Below are 19495 nucleotides of genomic sequence, written 5' to 3' on the forward strand. Positions count from 1 at the left end.
CAGGGGACAGTTCCATCTTGTCTCCTGCATATGTCATCAGTTGGGGACCCCTCCCCCAGCACCAACTGTCGTTCTGGGCCAGAGTGAAGAGAGAGGGGGCCAGGGGACAGTTCCATCTTGTCTCCTGCATATGTCATCTATTGGGGACCTCTCCCCCAGCACCAACTGCTGCTCTGGGCCAGAGTGAAGAGAGAGGGGGGCAGGGGACAGTTCCATCTTGTCTCCTGCATAGGTCATCAGCTGGGGACCCCTCCCGCAGCACCAACTGTCGTTCTGGGCCAGAGTGAAGAGAGAGGGGGCCAGGGGACAGTTCCATGTTGTCTCCTGCATATGTCATCAGTTGGGGACCCCTCCCCCAGCACCAACTGTCGTTCTGGGCCAGAGTGAAGAGAGAGGGGGCCAGGGGATAGTTCCATCTTGTCTCCTGCATATGTCATCAGTTGGGGACCCCTCCCCCAGCACCAACTGTCGTTCTGGGCCTGAGTGAAGAGAGAGGGGGCCAGGGGATAGTTCCATCTTGTCTCCTGCATATGTCATCAGTTGGGGACCCCTCCCCCAGCACCAACTGTCGTTCTGGGCCAGAGTGAAGAGTGAGGGGACCAGGGGACAGTTCCATCTTGTCTCCCGCATATGTCATCAGTTGGGGACCCCTCCCCCCAGCACCAACTGCTGCTCAGGGCCAGAGTGAAGAGAGAGGGGGCCAGGGGACAGTTCCATCTTGTCTCCTGCATATGTCATCAATCAGGGACCCCTCCCCCCAGTACCAACTTCTACTCTGGGCCAGAGTGAAGAAAGAGTGGCCAGAGGACAGTTCCATCTTGTCTCCTGCATATGTCATCATTGGTTGGCAGCATTTGCCCATCCCAAATAAGGAGTCAGATTACATCCTACTGATTGTTATGTGCTCTCATTCTTGGCTCTATTTTAGGCACTGATTGCAGACATTTATCAACAACATTTTTGTGTAATTTAATTTTTTTTTGTATTTTTATTAAACACAAAGAACAACAACAATTTCCATACCATACAAAGCATGCGTAAGGCTCAATGTGAATGGATTGAAAACTATTTTAACACATAATACTAAGAAAAACAAAGCAGGGGAAGCAGTAGAGTTAATTTGCATAATTTGCATTCTTAAAATACTAATCTAACACAGACTTGACTATCAAATTGTCGACAGAGCTAAGAAACATAGGATAACACCTATTTAAGATAATTTCTAGTGTTTATCAAACCCTACAATTGAGGACCTGTTTCAATCATCTCCTATATATGCAAATGATATCACATTAATGCTTTGTGCAAATGAGAAAGAGAGAGAAAGGAAGAGAGAGAGGACATTCAGGTTGCATCTACATCAGTGGTGCTCAACCTGTGGGTCTTGTTTCGGCCTTCAACTCCCATAAATCTTAACAGTTCGTAATCTGGCTGGGATTTCTGGGAGTTGTAGTCCAAAACACCTGGGGACGCACAGGTTGAGGACCACTGATCTAGATGATAGGAGGAATTCACTATAACTGCCCTGTAATGTGAATCCTGGGAGTTGTAGTTGACCCTCTTTGGCCAAGAAGACCTTTCAAAACCACAACTCCCATGATCCATTACTTTGAGCCTTAAGGTGGGACCAATCTGCCTTCTTTCCACAGTGTAGGTGAGCCCTCAAAACAACCTTCAATCCTCACTGACACACTCATGGTGAACTTCCACAGGTTTGCAATATTTCAGCAATGGGGACCACCGGTAGTCCATGGAGAATTGTTGCACGATGGGGCGCGTGATGGTTATGTCGTTGGATTCGGGTGAGCCGTTGTCACAACCATAGGATGGCTCTTTGCCGCAGCCTGTTGATGGTTTGTTCCCACTCCAATCTAGGGCTGCCCCAATGTTTTCCCCGATTCTCCATTCCATTTTGCACTGCTGGATATCACAATCTCTCCAAGTCATGATTCCATAATTTTCATTGGCAGTGGGCAGAGGATTGTGGTCATGGTTAGCCATCTCCTCCATTGGCTTCCCTTCGGTGGCTTCTAAATTAACATTTCCGTGGTCCCCATCCGTGTCTCCTGAACCTTCCTTTGGAGTTGGGTCTTCCTGCTCGATCCCATTGCTATCGTTTCCACAGAACACAGAAGGTGGGTTGACTTGGATCTTCTCTGGAGGTTCTCTTTCAACCTCAACCAGGTTTGGGTTCCCATCAGATAGAAGGACATCTCCATTACCGGTCATCGCTTCTGAAGTCTGCTTTCGGATGATGAGAATCCGCGGAGTTTTGCAGAGAAAGTTTGTTGGTTTCGTGGCACTGGGAGAGTCTTTGGCATCCATTGTTCCCAGCAATGGAGGTGATATCCCTAAAGAAAGAAACAACATATTTGAAGGACACAGCGGAAGAAGGTTCCAGACGAACGAGAGAAGAAGGAAATATCTTCGGATGCCTCTACAACAGTGTTTCTCAACCTGGGGGTCAGGACCCCGGGTTGTCAGAGGGGTCGCCAAAAACCATCAGAAAGTATTTTCCAGGTTGTTGTAGGTTTTTCCGGGCTATATGGCCATGTTCTAGAGCAGTGGTTCTCAACCTGGGGGTCACGACCCCCAGGGGGGTCGTAAGGCCATTTTGGAGGGGTTGCGAGGCCACCTCCTTTGACCCTGCCCCCTCCTCAAAATGGGCTATATGGCCATGTTCTAGAGCAGTAGTTCTCAACCTGGGGGTCACGACCCCCAGGGGGGTCGTAAGGCCATTTTGGAGGGGTTGTGAGGCCACCTCCTTTGACCCTGCCCCCTCCTCAAAATGGGCTATATGGCCATGTTCTAGAGCAGTGGTTCTCAACCTGGGGGTCGCGACCCCCAGGGGAGTTGTAAGGCCATTTTGGAGGGGTTGCGAGGCCACCTCCTTTGACCCTGCCCCCTCCTCAAAATGGGCTATATGGCCATGTTCTAGAGCAGTGGTTCTCAACCTGGGGGTCACGACCCCCAGGGGGGTCGTAAGGTCATTTTGGAGGGGTTGTGAGGCCACCTCCTTTGACCCTGCCCCCTCCTCAAAATGGGCTATATGGCCATGTTCTAGAGCAGTGGTTCTCAACCTGGGGGTCACGACCCCCAGGGGGGTCGTAAGGCCATTTTGGAGGGGTTGTGAGGCCACCTCCTTTGACCCTGCCCCCTCCTCAAAATGGGCTATATGGCCATGTTCTAGAGCAGTGGTTCTCAACCTGGGGGTCACGACCCCCAGGGGGGTCGTAAGGCCATTTTGGAGGGGTTGTGAGGCCACCTCCTTTGACCCTGCCCCCTCCTCAAAATGGGCTATATGGCCATGTTCTAGAGCAGTGGTTCTCAACCTGGGGGTCGCGACCCCCAGGGGGGTCGTAAGGCCATTTTGGAGGGGTTGCGAGGCCACCTCCTTTGACCCTGCCCCCTCCTCAAAATGGGCTATATGGCCATGTTCTAGAGCAGTGGTTCTCAACCTGGGGGTCACGACCCCCAGGGGGGTCGTAAGGCCATTTTGGAGGGGTTGCGAGGCCACCTCCTTTGACCCTGCCCCCTCCTCAAAATGGGCTATATGGCCATGTTCTAGAGCAGTGGTTCTCAACCTGGGGGTCACGACCCCCAGGGGGGTCGTAAGGCCATTTTGGAGGGGTTGTGAGGCCACCTCCTTTGACCCTGCCCCCTCCTCAAAATGGGCTATATGGCCATGTTCTAGAGCAGTGGTTCTCAACCTGGGGGTCGCGACCCCCAGGGGGGTCGTAAGGCCATTTTGGAGGGGTTGCGAGGCCACCTCCTTTGACCCTGCCCCCTCCTCAAAATGGGCTATATGGCCATGTTCTAGAGCAGTGGTTCTCAACCTGGGGGTCACGACCCCCAGGGGGGTCGTAAGGCCATTTTGGAGGGGTTGCGAGGCCACCTCCTTTGACCCTGCCCCCTCCTCAAAATGGGCTATATGGCCATGTTCTAGAGCAGTGGTTCTCAACCTGGGGGTCACGACCCCCAGGGGGGTCGTAAGGCCATTTTGGAGGGGTTGTGAGGCCACCTCCTTTGACCCTGCCCCCTCCTCAAAATGGGCTATATGGCCATGTTCTAGAGCAGTGGTTCTCAACCTGGGGGTCGCGACCCCCAGGGGGGTCGTAAGGCCATTTTGGAGGGGTTGTGAGGCCACCTCCTTTGACCCTGCCCCCTCCTCAAAATGGGCTATATGGCCATGTTCTAGAGCAGTGGTTCTCAACCTGGGGGTCACGACCCCCAGGGGGGTCGTAAGGCCATTTTGGAGGGGTTGCGAGGCCACCTCCTTTGACCCTGCCCCCTCCTCAAAATGGGCTATATGGCCATGTTCTAGAGCAGTGGTTCTCAACCTGGGGGTCACGACCCCCAGGGGGGTCGTAAGGCCATTTTGGAGGGGTTGCGAGGCCACCTCCTTTGACCCTGCCCCCTCCTCAAAATGGGCTATATGGCCATGTTCTAGAGCAGTGGTTCTCAACCTGGGGGTCACGACCCCCAGGGGGGTCGTAAGGCCATTTTGGAGGGGTTGCGAGGCCACCTCCTTTGACCCTGCCCCCTCCTCAAAATGGGCTATATGGCCATGTTCTAGAGCAGTGGTTCTCAACCTGGGGGTCACGACCCCCAGGGGGGTCGTAAGGCCATTTTGGAGGGGTTGCGAGGCCACCTCCTTTGACCCTGCCCCCTCCTCAAAATGGGCTATATGGCCATGTTCTAGAGCAGTGGTTCTCAACCTGGGGGTCACGACCCCCAGGGGGGTCGTAAGGCCATTTTGGAGGGGTTGCGAGGCCACCTCCTTTGACCCTGCCCCCTCCTCAAAATGGGCTATATGGCCATGTTCTAGAGCAGTGGTTCTCAACCTGGGGGTCACGACCCCCAGGGGGGTCGTAAGGCCATTTTGGAGGGGTTGTGAGGCCACCTCCTTTGACCCTGCCCCCTCCTCAAAATGGGCTATATGGCCATGTTCTAGAGCAGTGGTTCTCAACCTGGGGGTCGCGACCCCCAGGGGGGTCGTAAGGCCATTTTGGAGGGGTTGTGAGGCCACCTCCTTTGACCCTGCCCCCTCCTCAAAATGGGCTATATGGCCATGTTCTAGAGCAGTGGTTCTCAACCTGGGGGTCACGACCCCCAGGGGGGTCGTAAGGCCATTTTGGAGGGGTTGCGAGGCCACCTCCTTTGACCCTGCCCCCTCCTCAAAATGGGCTATATGGCCATGTTCTAGAGCAGTGGTTCTCAACCTGGGGGTCACGACCCCCAGGGGGGTCGTAAGGCCATTTTGGAGGGGTTGCGAGGCCACCTCCTTTGACCCTGCCCCCTCCTCAAAATGGGCTATATGGCCATGTTCTAGAGCAGTGGTTCTCAACCTGGGGGTCACGACCCCCAGGGGGGTCGTAAGGCCATTTTGGAGGGGTTGCGAGGCCACCTCCTTTGACCCTGCCCCCTCCTCAAAATGGGCTATATGGCCATGTTCTAGAGCAGTGGTTCTCAACCTGGGGGTCACGACCCCCAGGGGGGTCGTAAGGCCATTTTGGAGGGGTTGTGAGGCCACCTCCTTTGACCCTGCCCCCTCCTCAAAATGGGCTATATGGCCATGTTCTAGAGCAGTGGTTCTCAACCTGGGGGTCACGACCCCCAGGGGGGTCGTAAGGCCATTTTGGAGGGGTTGTGAGGCCACCTCCTTTGACCCTGCCCCCTCCTCAAAATGGGCTATATGGCCATGTTCTAGAGCAGTGGTTCTCAACCTGGGGGTCACGACCCCCAGGGGGGTCGTAAGGCCATTTTGGAGGGGTTGCGAGGCCACCTCCTTTGACCCTGCCCCCTCCTCAAAATGGGCTATATGGCCATGTTCTAGAGCAGTGGTTCTCAACCTGGGGGTCACGACCCCCAGGGGGGTCGTAAGGCCATTTTGGAGGGGTTGTGAGGCCACCTCCTTTGACCCTGCCCCCTCCTCAAAATGGGCTATATGGCCATGTTCTAGAGCAGTGGTTCTCAACCTGGGGGTCACGACCCCCAGGGGGGTCGTAAGGCCATTTTGGAGGGGTTGTGAGGCCACCTCCTTTGACCCTGCCCCCTCCTCAAAATGGGCTATATGGCCATGTTCTAGAGCAGTGGTTCTCAACCTGGGGGTCACGACCCCCAGGGGGGTCGTAAGGCCATTTTGGAGGGGTTGTGAGGCCACCTCCTTTGACCCTGCCCCCTCCTCAAAATGGGCTATATGGCCATGTTCTAGAGCAGTGGTTCTCAACCTGGGGGTCACGACCCCCAGGGGGGTCGTAAGGCCATTTTGGAGGGGTTGTGAGGCCACCTCCTTTGACCCTGCCCCCTCCTCAAAATGGGCTATATGGCCATGTTCTAGAGCAGTGGTTCTCAACCTGGGGGTCACGACCCCCAGGGGGGTCGTAAGGCCATTTTGGAGGGGTTGCGAGGCCACCTCCTTTGACCCTGCCCCCTCCTCAAAATGGGCTATATGGCCATGTTCTAGAGCAGTGGTTCTCAACCTGGGGGTCGTGACCCCCAGGGGGGTCGTAAGGCCATTTTGGAGGGGTTGCGAGGCCACCTCCTTTGACCCTGCCCCCTCCTCAAAATGGCTCCCCACAGGGCCCAGGCTCCACCTCGGAGCCTGGGTCACCCGGCTCATGCCCCCCGAGCCGGGCGACCCAGGTCTGTGGAAGTCAGAGCTCAATCGTTTGAAGGTACTGCAGATCCCATCATCCATTGTCCAACCTCCTCAAAACATGTTGTTTTTGTGATTAATCACTATGCTTTAATTATGTTCAATTTGTAAACAATGAAAATACATTTACATTACGATTCATAAAAGTAGCAAAATTACAGTTATGAAGTAGCAACGAAAATAATTTTATGGTTGGGGGTCACCACAACATGAGGAACTGTATTTAGGGGTCACAGCATTAGAAAGATTGAGAAACACTGTTCTAGAGGCATTTTCTCCTGACGTTTCACCTGCATCTATGGCAAGCATCCTCAGAGGTAGTGAGGTCTGTTGGAACTAGGAAAACTGGGTTTATATGTCTGTGGAATGACCAAGGTGGGACAAAGGACTTTTGTCTGCTGGAGCTAGGTGTGAATGTTTCAACTGACCATCTTGATTCATTCACATCTTGAAACATTCACATCATTCACATCTTGAAACATTCACACCTAGCTCCAGCAGACAAAAGTCCTTTGTCCCACTCTGGTCATTCCACAGATATATAAACCCAGTTTTCCTACTTCCAACAGACCTCACTACCTCTGAGGATGCTTGCCATAGATGCAGGTGAAACGTCAGGAGAAAATGCCTCTAGAACAGTGCTTCTCAACCTTCCTAATACCGTGACCCCTTAATTCAGTTCTTCAGGTTGTGGTGACCCCCCAACCATAACATTATTTTCATTGCCATTTCACAACTGTGGTTTTGCTACTGTCGTAAATCGTAACGTAAACATCTGATATGTAGGATATGTTTTCATTCATAGGACCACATTTGGCACAAATACTCAATATGTCCAAATTTGGATACTGGTGAAGTTGGGGAGGGGATTGATTTTATCATTTGGGAGTTGTAGTTGCTGGGATTTATAGTTCGCCTACAATCAAAGAGCATTCTGAACTCTACCAATGATGGAATTGGACCAAATACGGCACACACAATGCCCACAACCAAAATACAAGAATTGATTGGTGAGCATTGACCTTGAGTTTTGGAATTGTAGTTCACCTACATCCCAAGACCACTGTGGACTCAAACAATGTTGGATCTGAACCAAACTTGGCACAAACACTCTATATGCCCAAATGCAAACACTGGTGGAGTTTGGGGAAAATAGACCTTGACAGTTGGGAGTTGTAGTCGTTGGGATTTATAGTTCACATACAATCAAAGAGCATTCTGAACTCCACCAATGATGGAATTGGACCAAATACGGCACACACAATGCCCACAACCAAAATACAAGAACTGATTGGTGAGCATTGACCTTGAGTTTTGGAGTTGTAGTTCACCTACATCCAGAGAGCAGTGTAGACTCAAACAATGATAGATCTGGACCAAACTTGGTACAAGTACTCAATATGCCCAAATGTGAAAACTGGTGGAATTTGGGGAAAATAGACCTTGACATTTGGGACTTGTAGTTGCTGGGATTTATAGTTCACCTAAAATCAAAGAGCTTTCCGAACCCCACCAAGGATAGAATTGGCTCAAACTTTCCACACGGAATCCCCATGACCAACAGAAAATACTGTGTTTTCTGATAGTCTTTGGTGACCCCTTTGACACCCCCTCGCGACCCCCTCAGGGGTCCCGACCCCCAGGTTGAGAAACACTGCTCTAGAACATGGCCATATAGCCCGGAAAAACCTACAACAATCCAGTGATTCCGGCCATGAAAGCCTTCGACAATACAAAGTATTTTCCATTAGTGATGGTGGGTTCTGTGTGGGAAGTTTGGCCCAATTCTATTGTTGGTGAGGTTCAGAACGCTCTTTGATTATAGGTGAACTATAAATCCCAGCAACTACAACTCACAAATATCAAGGTCTATGTTCTCCAAACTCCACCTGTGTTCACATTTGGGAATGTTGAGGATTCGTGCCAAGTTTGTGGACACAAACAATCCATCATGGTTTGAGTCCACAGTGCTCTCTGGATGTAGGTGAACTACAACTCCCAAACTCAAGGTCAATGCCCACCAACCCTTTCAGTATTTTCTGTTGGTCATGGGAGTTCTGTGTGCCAAGTTTGGTTCAATTCCATTGTTGGTGGGTTTCAGAATGCTCTTTGATTGTAGGTTAACTATAAACCCCAGCAACTACAACTCCCAAAGGACAAAATCAATCCCCCCCCCATCCCCAAATACCCAATATGCCCAAATTTGGATACTGATGGGGATGGGCATAATGGGTATTTGTGCCAAATTTGGTCCAGTGAATGAAAATACATCCTGAATATCAGATATTTACATTGCAATTCACAACAGTAGCAAAATTACAGTTATGAAGTAGCAATGAAAATAATGTTATGGTTGGGGGTCAGCACAACACGAGGGACTATACTAAGGGGTCACGGCATTAGAAAGGTTGAGAACCACTGCTCTACAATGTAGAATGAATGGTGTTTGGCACCATCTGAACTGCCATGCTTCAATGTGATAATATCATGTAGATTTCAAAGTGAGTTTGTATGTTTAAAAATGCAATGCTGAGTGCCGAGGGTATTCCTGTGTGGAAAGGTTTAACTGTACCATGAAGGGGAACGGCATTCCTAGAGAGGTCATAAATCTTAGTGCAGAGAGCAATGGAGGCAGCGTAGTGCGTTGTATGTTATACGTCACTCTGGAATGCAGGAGGTGTGGACTACTGCTGATAACAGCGTGTTCTGCATTCGCGATGTAGCTGCCGAATGGAGAGGAAGCAAGTTTTACGATCTGCTTAGGTTCTAATGTAAATAGTTGTACAATAAATGACCTTATAGCCTAAAGAAGACTGTGATCGATGTGTTTCCTTGCCTTACTGTGCGGAGATGCCACTAACAATAGCTTGGCATGTCACGAGCACTCTTTGGCAGAGAAGGATGAGAACTTTGCAAAACTACGTCTTCCAGAATTGTATCATATTGAGCCATGGCAGGGAATGAAGTGTCAAAGTGAATTAATTCAACAGATAAGGGTAATTCAGGGCATTTCAACTACTTTGTTTATTTATTTAAATAAATAAACTACTTTGTTAAGCTGTCTTGGGAGCTTAGCACATGAACAGAAATGCCCCAAAGGCGGACAATAATAATAATAATAATAATAATAATAATAATAATAATAATCTTTATTTATATCCCGCCACCATCTCCCCAAAGAGGACTCGGGGCAGCTAACTTGAGGCCAAGCCCAAAGATACAACACAACAAAATAAAATACAGACTGCAGACAACAAAAATTACATCGGAATAAAATACGGGCGAGGTAAAATGATAAAACCCTGGAGGAGGTAGGAATAGAAAATTGAATTAATTAATTAATTATACTTAATTAATTAAAATTAAATAAATTAAGCAAATGAAATCAACATGTATAAAGCATTCAGTATAATAACAAAAATTATTGGGATACCTTCAACACTTAAGAGATTTCATGAGACCCAAAATTTGCATACAGCGGTCTACTCCAAGTGAAGAAACATATATATCTAGCCAGGAAAGATACATCCTAATTTTATAGGGAGACGTATGGATATGCCAAGGTTAAGTCTCATTCTAAAACATTTGCATATGTTTTACCTAAACCTATAAACAAAGAGTTGAAATAACCCACAGAAACTGCATCTGGTCAAGTCTTGGAAAGATTGGGCTGGATGGTCCTTGTGGCCTTGGTCAACTCTATGTTTCTTTAAGTAGGAGTCAACCTAGTTACTACTTGGATGAGTGATTACCAAGAAATACCAGGGACCATTGGTTCTATTTCTGAGGATAGAACTAGCAAAATCATCTCTGAGTCTTCCTTTTGTAAGAAATTCATGGGGTCACCATAAGTCAACTATTGACTTGAAGGCACCTCCATACACACATAAACAATGTTCCTGTAGAGAGAAAATGACCCAAGACTCGATGTCTCCAACTTACCCTTTTCAATGTTTGGCAGCTTGGGTAGAGTACGACAGTCTAGCCAAGAGACTTATGGATACACCAAGGATAAGTCTCATTCTAAAACATTTGCATATGTTCTACCTAAATATATAAAAAGGAGTCGAAATACCCCACAGAAACTGCATCTGGTCTAGTCTTGGAAAGATTGGCTAGATGGTCCTTGTGGTCTTGGCCAACTATGTTTCTTTAAGTAGGATTCAACCTGGTTACTACTTGGATGAGTGATGATTACCAAGAAATACCAGAGACCGTTGGTTTTACTTCAGAGGATGGAACTGACAAAATCATCTCTAAGTCTTCCTTTTGTAAGAAATTCATGGGGTCACCATAAGTCAACCGTTGACTTGAAGGCACCTCCATAGACACATAATATATAAACAGGGAGTTGAAATACCCCATAGAAAATGCATCTGGTCTAGTCTTGGAAAGATTGGGCTGGATGGTCCTTGTGGTCTCGGCCAACTCTATGTTTCTTTAAGTAGGATTCAACCTGGTTACTACTTGGACGAATGATTACCAAGAAATACCAGAGACCGTTGGTTCTATTTCCAAGGATAGAACTCGCAAAATCATCTCTGAGTCTTCCTTGACTAAGAAATTCATGGGGTCACCATAAGTCAACCGTTGACTTGAAGGCACCTCCATACACACATAAACAATGTTCCTGTAGAGATAAGATGAATCAAGATCAGATGTCTCCAACTTATCCTTTTCAATGTTTGGCAGCTTGGGTAGAGTACGACAGTCCAGCTAAGTGACCAAATGAGGACTCTCAAAGTTTGGCAGCTTGGGTAGAGTACGGCAGTCCAACCAAGAGACTTATGGATACACCAAGGATAAGTCTCATCACTTTTGCATATGTTCTACCTAAATATATCAACAAGGAGTCGAAATACCCCATAGAAACTGCATCTGGTCCAGTCTTGGAAAGATTGGTCTGGATGGTCCTTGTAGTCTCGGCCAACTCTATGTTTCTTTAAGTAGGATTCAACCTGGTTACTACTTGGATGAGTGATTACCAAGAAATATCAGGGACTGTTGGTTCTATTTCCGAGGATAGAACTGGCAAAATCACTTTTGAGTCTTCCTTGTCTAAGAAATTCATGGGGTCACCATAAGTCAACCGTTGACTTGAAGGCACCTCCATACACACATAAACCATGTTCCTGTAGAGAGAAGATGACTCAAGATTTGATGTCTCCAACTTACCCTTTTCAATGTTTGGCAGCTTAGGTAGAGTACGAGAGTCCAGCCAAGAGACTTATGGATACACCAAGGATAAGTCTCATTCTAAAGCATTTGCATATGTTCTACCTAAATATATAAACAAGGAGTCGAAAATACCCCATTGAAATTGCATCTGGTCTAGTCTTGGAAAGATTGGTCTGGATGGTCCTTGTGGTTTCGGCCAACTCTATGTTTCTTTAAGTAGGATTCAACCTGGTTACTACTTGGACGAGTGATTACCAAGAAATACCAGGGAACGTTGGTTCTACTTCAGAGGATGGAACTGGCAAAATCACCTCTGAGTCTTCCTTGTCTCAAAAAGACTCAAGTTACTGCAAGAATGTCAGTTTTCACCTATTTGATCATCTCTAAGTCTTCCTTGTCTAAGAAATTCATGGGGTCACCATAAGTCAACCATTGACTTGAAGGCACCTCCATAGACACATAATATATAAACAGGGAGTCGAAATACCCCATGGAAACTGCATCTGGTCTAGTCTTGGAAAGATTGGTCTGGATGGTCCTTGTGGTCTCGGCCAACTCTGTGTTTCTTGAAGTAGGATTCAACCTGGTTACTACTTGGATGAGTGATTACCAAGAAATACCAGGGACCGTTGGTTCTACTTCAGAGGATGGAACTGGCAAAATCACCTCTGAGTCTTCCTTGTCTAAGAAATTCATGGAGTCACCATAAGTCAACTGTTGACTTGAAGGCACCTCCATACACACATAAACAATGTTCCTGTAGAAAGAAGATGAATCAAGATTGGATGTTTCCAACTTACCCTTTTCAATGTTTGGCAGCTTGGGTAGAGTACGACAGTCCAGCCAAGTGACCAAATGAGGACTCTCAAAGTAGGGAGGAATCTTAAAATCCTCTCAGACTGTCCCACACAGGAAGTGAGGTTGTGGAAGAACAGCTGAACGGCATGATTTGCCAGAAAAGTGCAAGTCTATCTGTTGTCCCACCCTCCATTCCCTGTTATTGTCGTCTGTGCACCCCTTTATTAAATTTTCAGATGCTCCCCTAAAGCTTGTGGACAATTAAAGCTTTCTCTTCCCCTTAATGACAGGGTGCTTTACTTTTCCTCTTGACAGCACCCCAACATTAAGGTCAACCTCTGGGAGCTACACCAGAGGCTAACCTTGCTGTATTATTGTCTTGGTTTGCTGACTCGGGTTACAATTTTCTGTCTGGATTTTCCCTAGTTCAAATATTCCCAGATTGTTTGGGCAGGGATGGAAAAAAAATCACAATTATTCATCAGTGGGGTTAAAAAACAGGTTCCCTGGCAGTCAAGAACATCTAGGTAGATCAGTGAGAATATCATACAATTTTCTGCGGGAGTTTGACATTTGTGAAAAATTCTCCGCAAATTATTCAATTGTGAAAATATTGTTTCGTTTTGGGGGAGTTTTCCATTTCATAGGAAACCTGCTACAAAACAGGAGCTTTTTTGTTGAGTTCCAGGGCCAGAGAAGCAGATGGCGGAAACAGAAGAACGGCCTGCCTCAGGGGAGCGTGCTTGCTCCATCCATGTTCCACATCTACACAAATGACCAGCCACTGCCAGAAGGGACAGAGAGCTTCATCTATGCTGATGATCGTGCCATCACCACCCAAGCAGGGAGCTTTGAGATGGTTGAACAGAAGCTCTCCGAAGCTCTAGGTGCTCTTACTGCCTATTCCAGGGAAAACCACCTGATCCCTAATCCATCTAAAACACAGACATGTGCTTTTCATCTCAAGAACAGAGAAGCATCCTGAGCTCTGAGGATCATTACCTGGGAAGGAATCCCACTGGAGCATTGCAGCGCACCCAAATACCGGGGAGTCACTTTGGACCGTGTTCTGACGTACAAGAAGCACTGCCTGAACATCAAGCAAAAAGTGGGTGCTAGAAACAATATCATACGAAAGCTGACTGGCACAACCTGGGGATCACAACCAGACACAGTGAGGACATCTGCCCTTGCGATATGCTACTCTGCTGCTGAGTATGCATGCCCAGTGTGGAACTCATCTCACCACGCTCAAACAGTGGATGTGGCTCTTAATGAGACATGCCGCATTATCATAGGGTGTCTGCGCCCTACACCACTGGAGAAATGATACTGCTTAGCCGGTATTGCACCACCTGACATCCGCCGGGAAGTAGCAGCCAATAGTGAAAGGACCAAGGCAGAGACATCTCCGGCTCATCCCCTGTTTGGGTATCAGCCAGCACGTCAACGATTTAAATCTAGAAATAGTTTTCTAAGATCTACAGAGACACTCGCTAGAACGCCTCAGCAAGCGAGAGTCCAAAAGTGGCAGACCCAAACCCAGCACCTCAATCCGTGGGTGAGACCAGATGAGAGACTCCCCCCTGGGCACACAGAAGACTGGGCGACGTGGAGACTGCGCTCTGGCCCCACTCTGACCAGAGACCACTCTCCAATATTAGTACCAAAAGGGTTAAGAATCGGTTTTGGGTCAACTTCAGATTCGGTTTGGTTATTTGGGGTGCTGATTCAGAAAACTTCATTGGCTAGACCACATCAGCTCTAGTTTCTGGGTGGGTGACGCCTGGCTCGAGAGCAGTACGTGTGAAAAAGATCTTGGAGTCCTCGTGGACAACAAGTTAAACATGAGCCAACAATGTGATGTGGTGGCAAAAGAAGCCAATGGGATTTTGGCCTGCATCAAGAGGAGCATAGTGTCTAGATCTAAGGAAGTAATGCTACCCCTCTATTCTGCTTTGGTTAGACCACATCTGGAATATTGTGTCCAATTCTGGGCACCACAATTCAAGAGAGATATTGACAAGCTGGAACGTGTCCAGAGGAGGGCGACTAAAATGATCAAGGGTCTGGAGAACAAGCCCTATGAGGAGCGGCTTAGGGAACTGGGCATGTTTAGCCTGAAGATGAGAAGGCTAAGAGGAGAAATGTAGCCAGGTATAAATATGTGAGAGGAAGCCACAGGGAGGAGGGAGCAGATCAAGGGTCTGGAGAACAAGCCCTATGAGGAGCGGCTTAAGGAGCTGGGCATGTTTAGCCTGAAGAAGAGAAGGCTGAGAGGAGATATGATAGCCATGTATAAATATGTGAGAGGAAGCCACAGGGAGGAGGGAGCAAGCTTGTTTTCTGCTTCCCTAGAGACTAGGACGCGGAACAATGGCTTCAAACTACAAGAGAGGAGATTCCATCTGAACATGAGGAAGAACTTCCTGACTGTGAGAGCCGTTCAGCAGTGGAACTCTCTGCCCCAGAGTGTGGTGGAGGCTCCTTCTTTGGAGGCTTTTAAGCAGAGGCTGGGTGGCCATCTGTCAGGGGTGATTTGAATGCAATATTCCTGCTTCTTGGCAGAATGGGGTTGGACTGGATGGCCCAGGAGGTCTCTTCCAACTCTTTGATTCTATGATTCTATGATTCTGATATATAACATATGCCACCCACTAGCCACCATCTGCTCACACACAGGAAACCATATTTAATAATCTAGAGTTGATGTGGCAGTAATAATCTTTCATGGGTAGTCAGCCTCTCCTCTCAAGACATCCCTGTTGCCTCGGCACTATAAGAGGGTTTCGCAAAACCGGTCACTCTTGTTGTTGCATGACTTCGAGGCAATGGTGTAGTAATGGTGAGGCTGCTGACCATATTTTCATTCTTGTGGACCACTGATGTACATGCAGAGGCGGCCCTAGGTAATTTTCAACGGTAAGCAAACAGTATTTTGGTGCCCCCCCCCCCCCAACCAATCATTGATATATATTTTCTGTTCATCGTGGGAGTTCTGTGTGCCATATTTGGTTCAATTCCATCATTGGTGGAGTTCAGAATGCTCTTCGATTGTAGGTGAACTATACACTCCTTCCCACCTGCTACTAAGGAGGCTGTCGAGGTCCTGAACCGGTGCCTGGCCGCTGTAACGGTCTGGATGAGGGCGAACAAACTGAAACTAAATCCAGACAAGACAGAGGTACTCCTGGTCAGTCGCAAGGCCGAACAGGGTATAGGGTTACAGCCTGTGCTGGACGGGGTCGCACTCCCCTTGAAGGCACAGGTTCACAGCTTGGGTGTGATCCTGGATTCATCGTTGAGCCTGGATCCCCAGGTTTCAGCGGTGACCAGAGGAGCATTTGCACAGCTTAGGCTCGTGCACCAGCTGCGCCCGTACCTCGGGAAGTCTGACTTCGCCACGGTGGTACATGCTCTGGTCACATCCCGCCTTGACTACTGCAACGCTCTCTACGTGGGGCTGCCCTTGAAGACGGCCCGGAAGCTCCAGCTAGTCCAGCGCGCGGCAGCCATGTTACTAACAGGAGCGGGACGCAGGGAGCACACAACGCCCTTGTTGTTCCAGCTCCACTGGCTGCCGATCTGCTACCGGGCCCAATTCAAGGTGCTGGTGTTGGCCTACAAAGCCCTAAACGGTTCCGGCCCAAAATACCTTTCTGACCGCATCTTGGCCTATGAGCCTACGAGGGCCTTGAGATCGTCTGGGGAGGCCCTTCTCTCGATCCCGCCTGCCTCACAGGCACGTCTGGCGGGGACGAGGGATAGGGCCTTCTCGGTGGTGGCCCCCCGGCTGTGGAACACCCTCCCTGTAGACATCAGACAGGCGCCCTCCCTTATGTCATTCCGCAGGAGCTTAAAGACTTGGTTATTTGAGAAGGCGTTTAACTAAGTGCTACAACAATTGGCAATGACGACTGGAACGGAATATGGATTATGAGATTGGTTTATGATTCTACGATGAGACGGCGCGGATGATTTAGTGTAATTATATGATTGTTGTATTATTGATTGTTGATGTTGATATTTCGTTGTGCTATTGCTTTATTGTAAACTGTGTTCTTATATGTTGTACACCGCCGTGAATCGCCCTAGGGCTGAGAACGGCGGTCAACAAATGAAGTAAATAAATAAATAAATAAATAAATATACATCCCAGTAACTACAACTCGCATATGTCAAAGTCTATTTTTCTCCAAGAGCTCCTCAAGAGCGCCACTGGGAAAAATCAACTATACTGCGAATGCTTACTTTGCGTAATGGTTGACCCACCCCTGTGTACATGGACCACAGGATGGGAACTATTGATTTAGAGGATATTGACAATCCCAGTCATGAAAGTCCTTCATCGGAGCAGACCTTTTGAATCAATGGGACTTACTAACATGTTGATTTATCATTGAGTCAACCAAGATAGAATCATAGAATCAAAGAGTTGGAAGAGACCTCATGGGCCATCCAGTCCAACCCCATTCTGCCAAGAAGCAGGAAGATTGCATTCAAATCATCCCTGACAGATGGCCATCCAGCCTCTGTTTAAAAGCTTCCAAAGCTTTTCTCTGCTCTGGGGCAGAGAGTTCCACTGCTGAACAGCTCTCACAGTCAGGAAGTTCTTCCTCATGTTCAGATGGAATCTCCTCTCCAAGATGTCCATTGGATCCTGTATTCGTGTAGATATCAGCTCACATCTGGTTTCTGTCTGGATTTGAAATGTCTATGTACTCTGATGATAGCAACGCAAAAATTTGTTTCTAAAATCGATTCGTTTTTTTGGGGTTTTTGCATTTCGATATTTAAAAGAATTCCGAAATTTTCCTTTTAAAAAGTTTGATATTTACGAAATTTCGTTAATATTAATGAAATTTCGTTAAAATGGCGGACGCAGTTGCGCAACATGAAAATGTTAGTTTTAAATAATAGTTTTAAATGAAAATATTATGAAAATATTAGTTTTAAATAATAGTTTTAAATAATAGTTTACCCGGAAGTGGGGTAAATACCGACCGCTTGCAACCAGGGAGAGGGGAGGGAAACAACTATAAAACTTGCACCAGACATAAAACTTGCACTCGGCTCAGGTCACTTTGACAAGCTCGCGCTCACTCTCCTCCCTCTTTTCCCTCCTCCCTACCAACATAGACGCCGCCGAGAAATTTGCATATTCATCAGCCCCGGGATCGGATTGGGAGACAGTCGGGGAAAGACAGAGAGCGAGAGAGACCTAGAGAGAGCGCGCGCGCACCCCCCTCTCTATCCCTCCCTCCCTCTCCCTCCCTCCCACCCGCGCGGTCGCCTCCATCTCGCTCACGCAGCGCACGCACAGCCAGAAATAGAGGCACACATACACACACACGCACACGCACTGAGCTGCTCCTTTAGCCCAACCCTGAGCAAAGAGGGAGAGAGAGAGAGGGAGAGAGAAGAATCGGGTTGCTCCGCTACTGTTGCTGCGCCTCCTCCTGCGTTTCCTTTTCCCGGCGGGGGAGGCGATCGGGGGAGTCAGCAACCGCAGCATCGTCGGCCTTGCCGCTGTTGCTGGGCAGGGGTCTTTCCCAGGACGGCGGATGCCAGGGCCCCACCGAGCGAGCACGCCGGACCACCCCTGCGCCGGGCCGGGCATGTAAAGATGTCAGTGGGGTGTGCATGCCCCGCCGAGCGAACACGTCGGACCACCCCTGCGCCGGGCCGGGCATGTGAAGATGTCAGTGGGGTGTGCATGCCCGGGTGAGCCGGGGGAAGAAGGGGGCGGGGGGAGCGAGGGGAGGAAGCCAGGCCGGAAAGGGAGCTTGCTCGCTCAGTCTCTCTCTCTCGCCTGCCTTCCCTTCTCCTTGCCCCTGCTCAGGCCCCTTTGCAGCCCGGGAGCTGAAATAATAACGAAACAATTACAAAACAATTACGAAATAGCTTTAAAAATTCATTTCGTTTTTTAGTTGCTCCTGGATGGTTTGTTATCGCTTCGTTATCAAGAAAAATAACGAATTATTAACGAATTACGAAATTAACGAACGAAACCGCCCAGCCCTACCAAAAGGGCATATTGTTCAACACTGTGGAGAACTTCTTTTAGTTCTCCACGGCCTTCCCCAAGCCACCCAGTCCTGTTCCATCTGAATGTTATGTTCTGAGCATTCAAGTATTCCTACCTGAAAAACAGAGTAGTAATAACCTATTGCTACAAATATAAATTGCTGCAGTCTTTTAATTAAAACGTCTTAATGATTTGCAAAATATACAGGTGGTAGTTGGGCATCCCATCTTAATTTCAGATACTAATTTAAGCTTCCAAGCTTCATGACAACCTGAAGGGTTCCTACAGATCAGAATTGCTACCCTTGTCTTGGAGTCAGTTGTTGTCCTTCAAGTTGTGTCTTCTCAGGAAGGCCTCCTCCTTCTTATTCAACCCTTACACCAGATCAGAGCTTCCATGAGGCCTTCCATGACCTCTAGGTGTCAGCTCTGGCCAGACTACACATCCCACCTGTCCTGGGATAGATGGGAATTATTGTGTAAGACATCTCAAAGATCAAAGTTTCAAGGTCCAGGGAAGTCATGCTCCCCATGCTCTATTCCGCTTTGGTTAGACCACACCTGGAATATTGTGTCCAATTCTGGGCACCACAACTCAAGAGAGATATTGGCAAGCTGGAGTGTGTCCAGAGGAGGGCGACTAAAATGATCAAGGGTCTGGAGAACAAGCCATATGAGGAGCGGCTTAAGGAGCTGGGCATGTTTAGCCTGAAGAAGAGAAGGCTGAGAGGAGATATAATAGCCATGTATAAATATGTGAGAGAAAGTCACAGGGAGGAGGGAGCAAGCTTGTTTTCTGCTTCCCTGGAAACTAGGACTCAGAACAATGGCTTC

The 19495-nt window shown here is 48.3% G+C and overlaps 1 protein-coding gene across 1 annotated transcript; it reads right to left on the bottom strand.

Moving 5' to 3' along the window:
- Positions 1–977: 977 nt before the first annotated feature.
- LOC132764593 (uncharacterized) lies at positions 978–10651 on the bottom strand. Its single transcript, XM_067472631.1, has 2 exons — positions 10601–10651; positions 978–2351 (listed from the first exon to the last, which is right to left on the bottom strand). The coding sequence occupies exon 2, from the start codon at positions 2323–2325 to the stop codon at positions 1675–1677; it is 651 nt and encodes a 216-aa protein (XP_067328732.1). The 5' UTR covers positions 2326–2351; positions 10601–10651; the 3' UTR covers positions 978–1674.
- Positions 10652–19495: the final 8844 nt, after the last annotated feature.

The sequence above is a fragment of the Anolis sagrei genome, chromosome 12 (assembly GCF_037176765.1).
Source record: "Anolis sagrei isolate rAnoSag1 chromosome 12, rAnoSag1.mat, whole genome shotgun sequence".
In the NCBI taxonomy this organism is placed as follows: Eukaryota; Metazoa; Chordata; class Lepidosauria; order Squamata; family Dactyloidae; genus Anolis; species Anolis sagrei.

Coding starts and splice junctions, on each gene's coding strand:
- LOC132764593 (XM_067472631.1), bottom strand. CDS start 2,325: ATGGATGCCAAAGACTCTCCCAGTGCCACGAAACCAACAAACTTTCTC.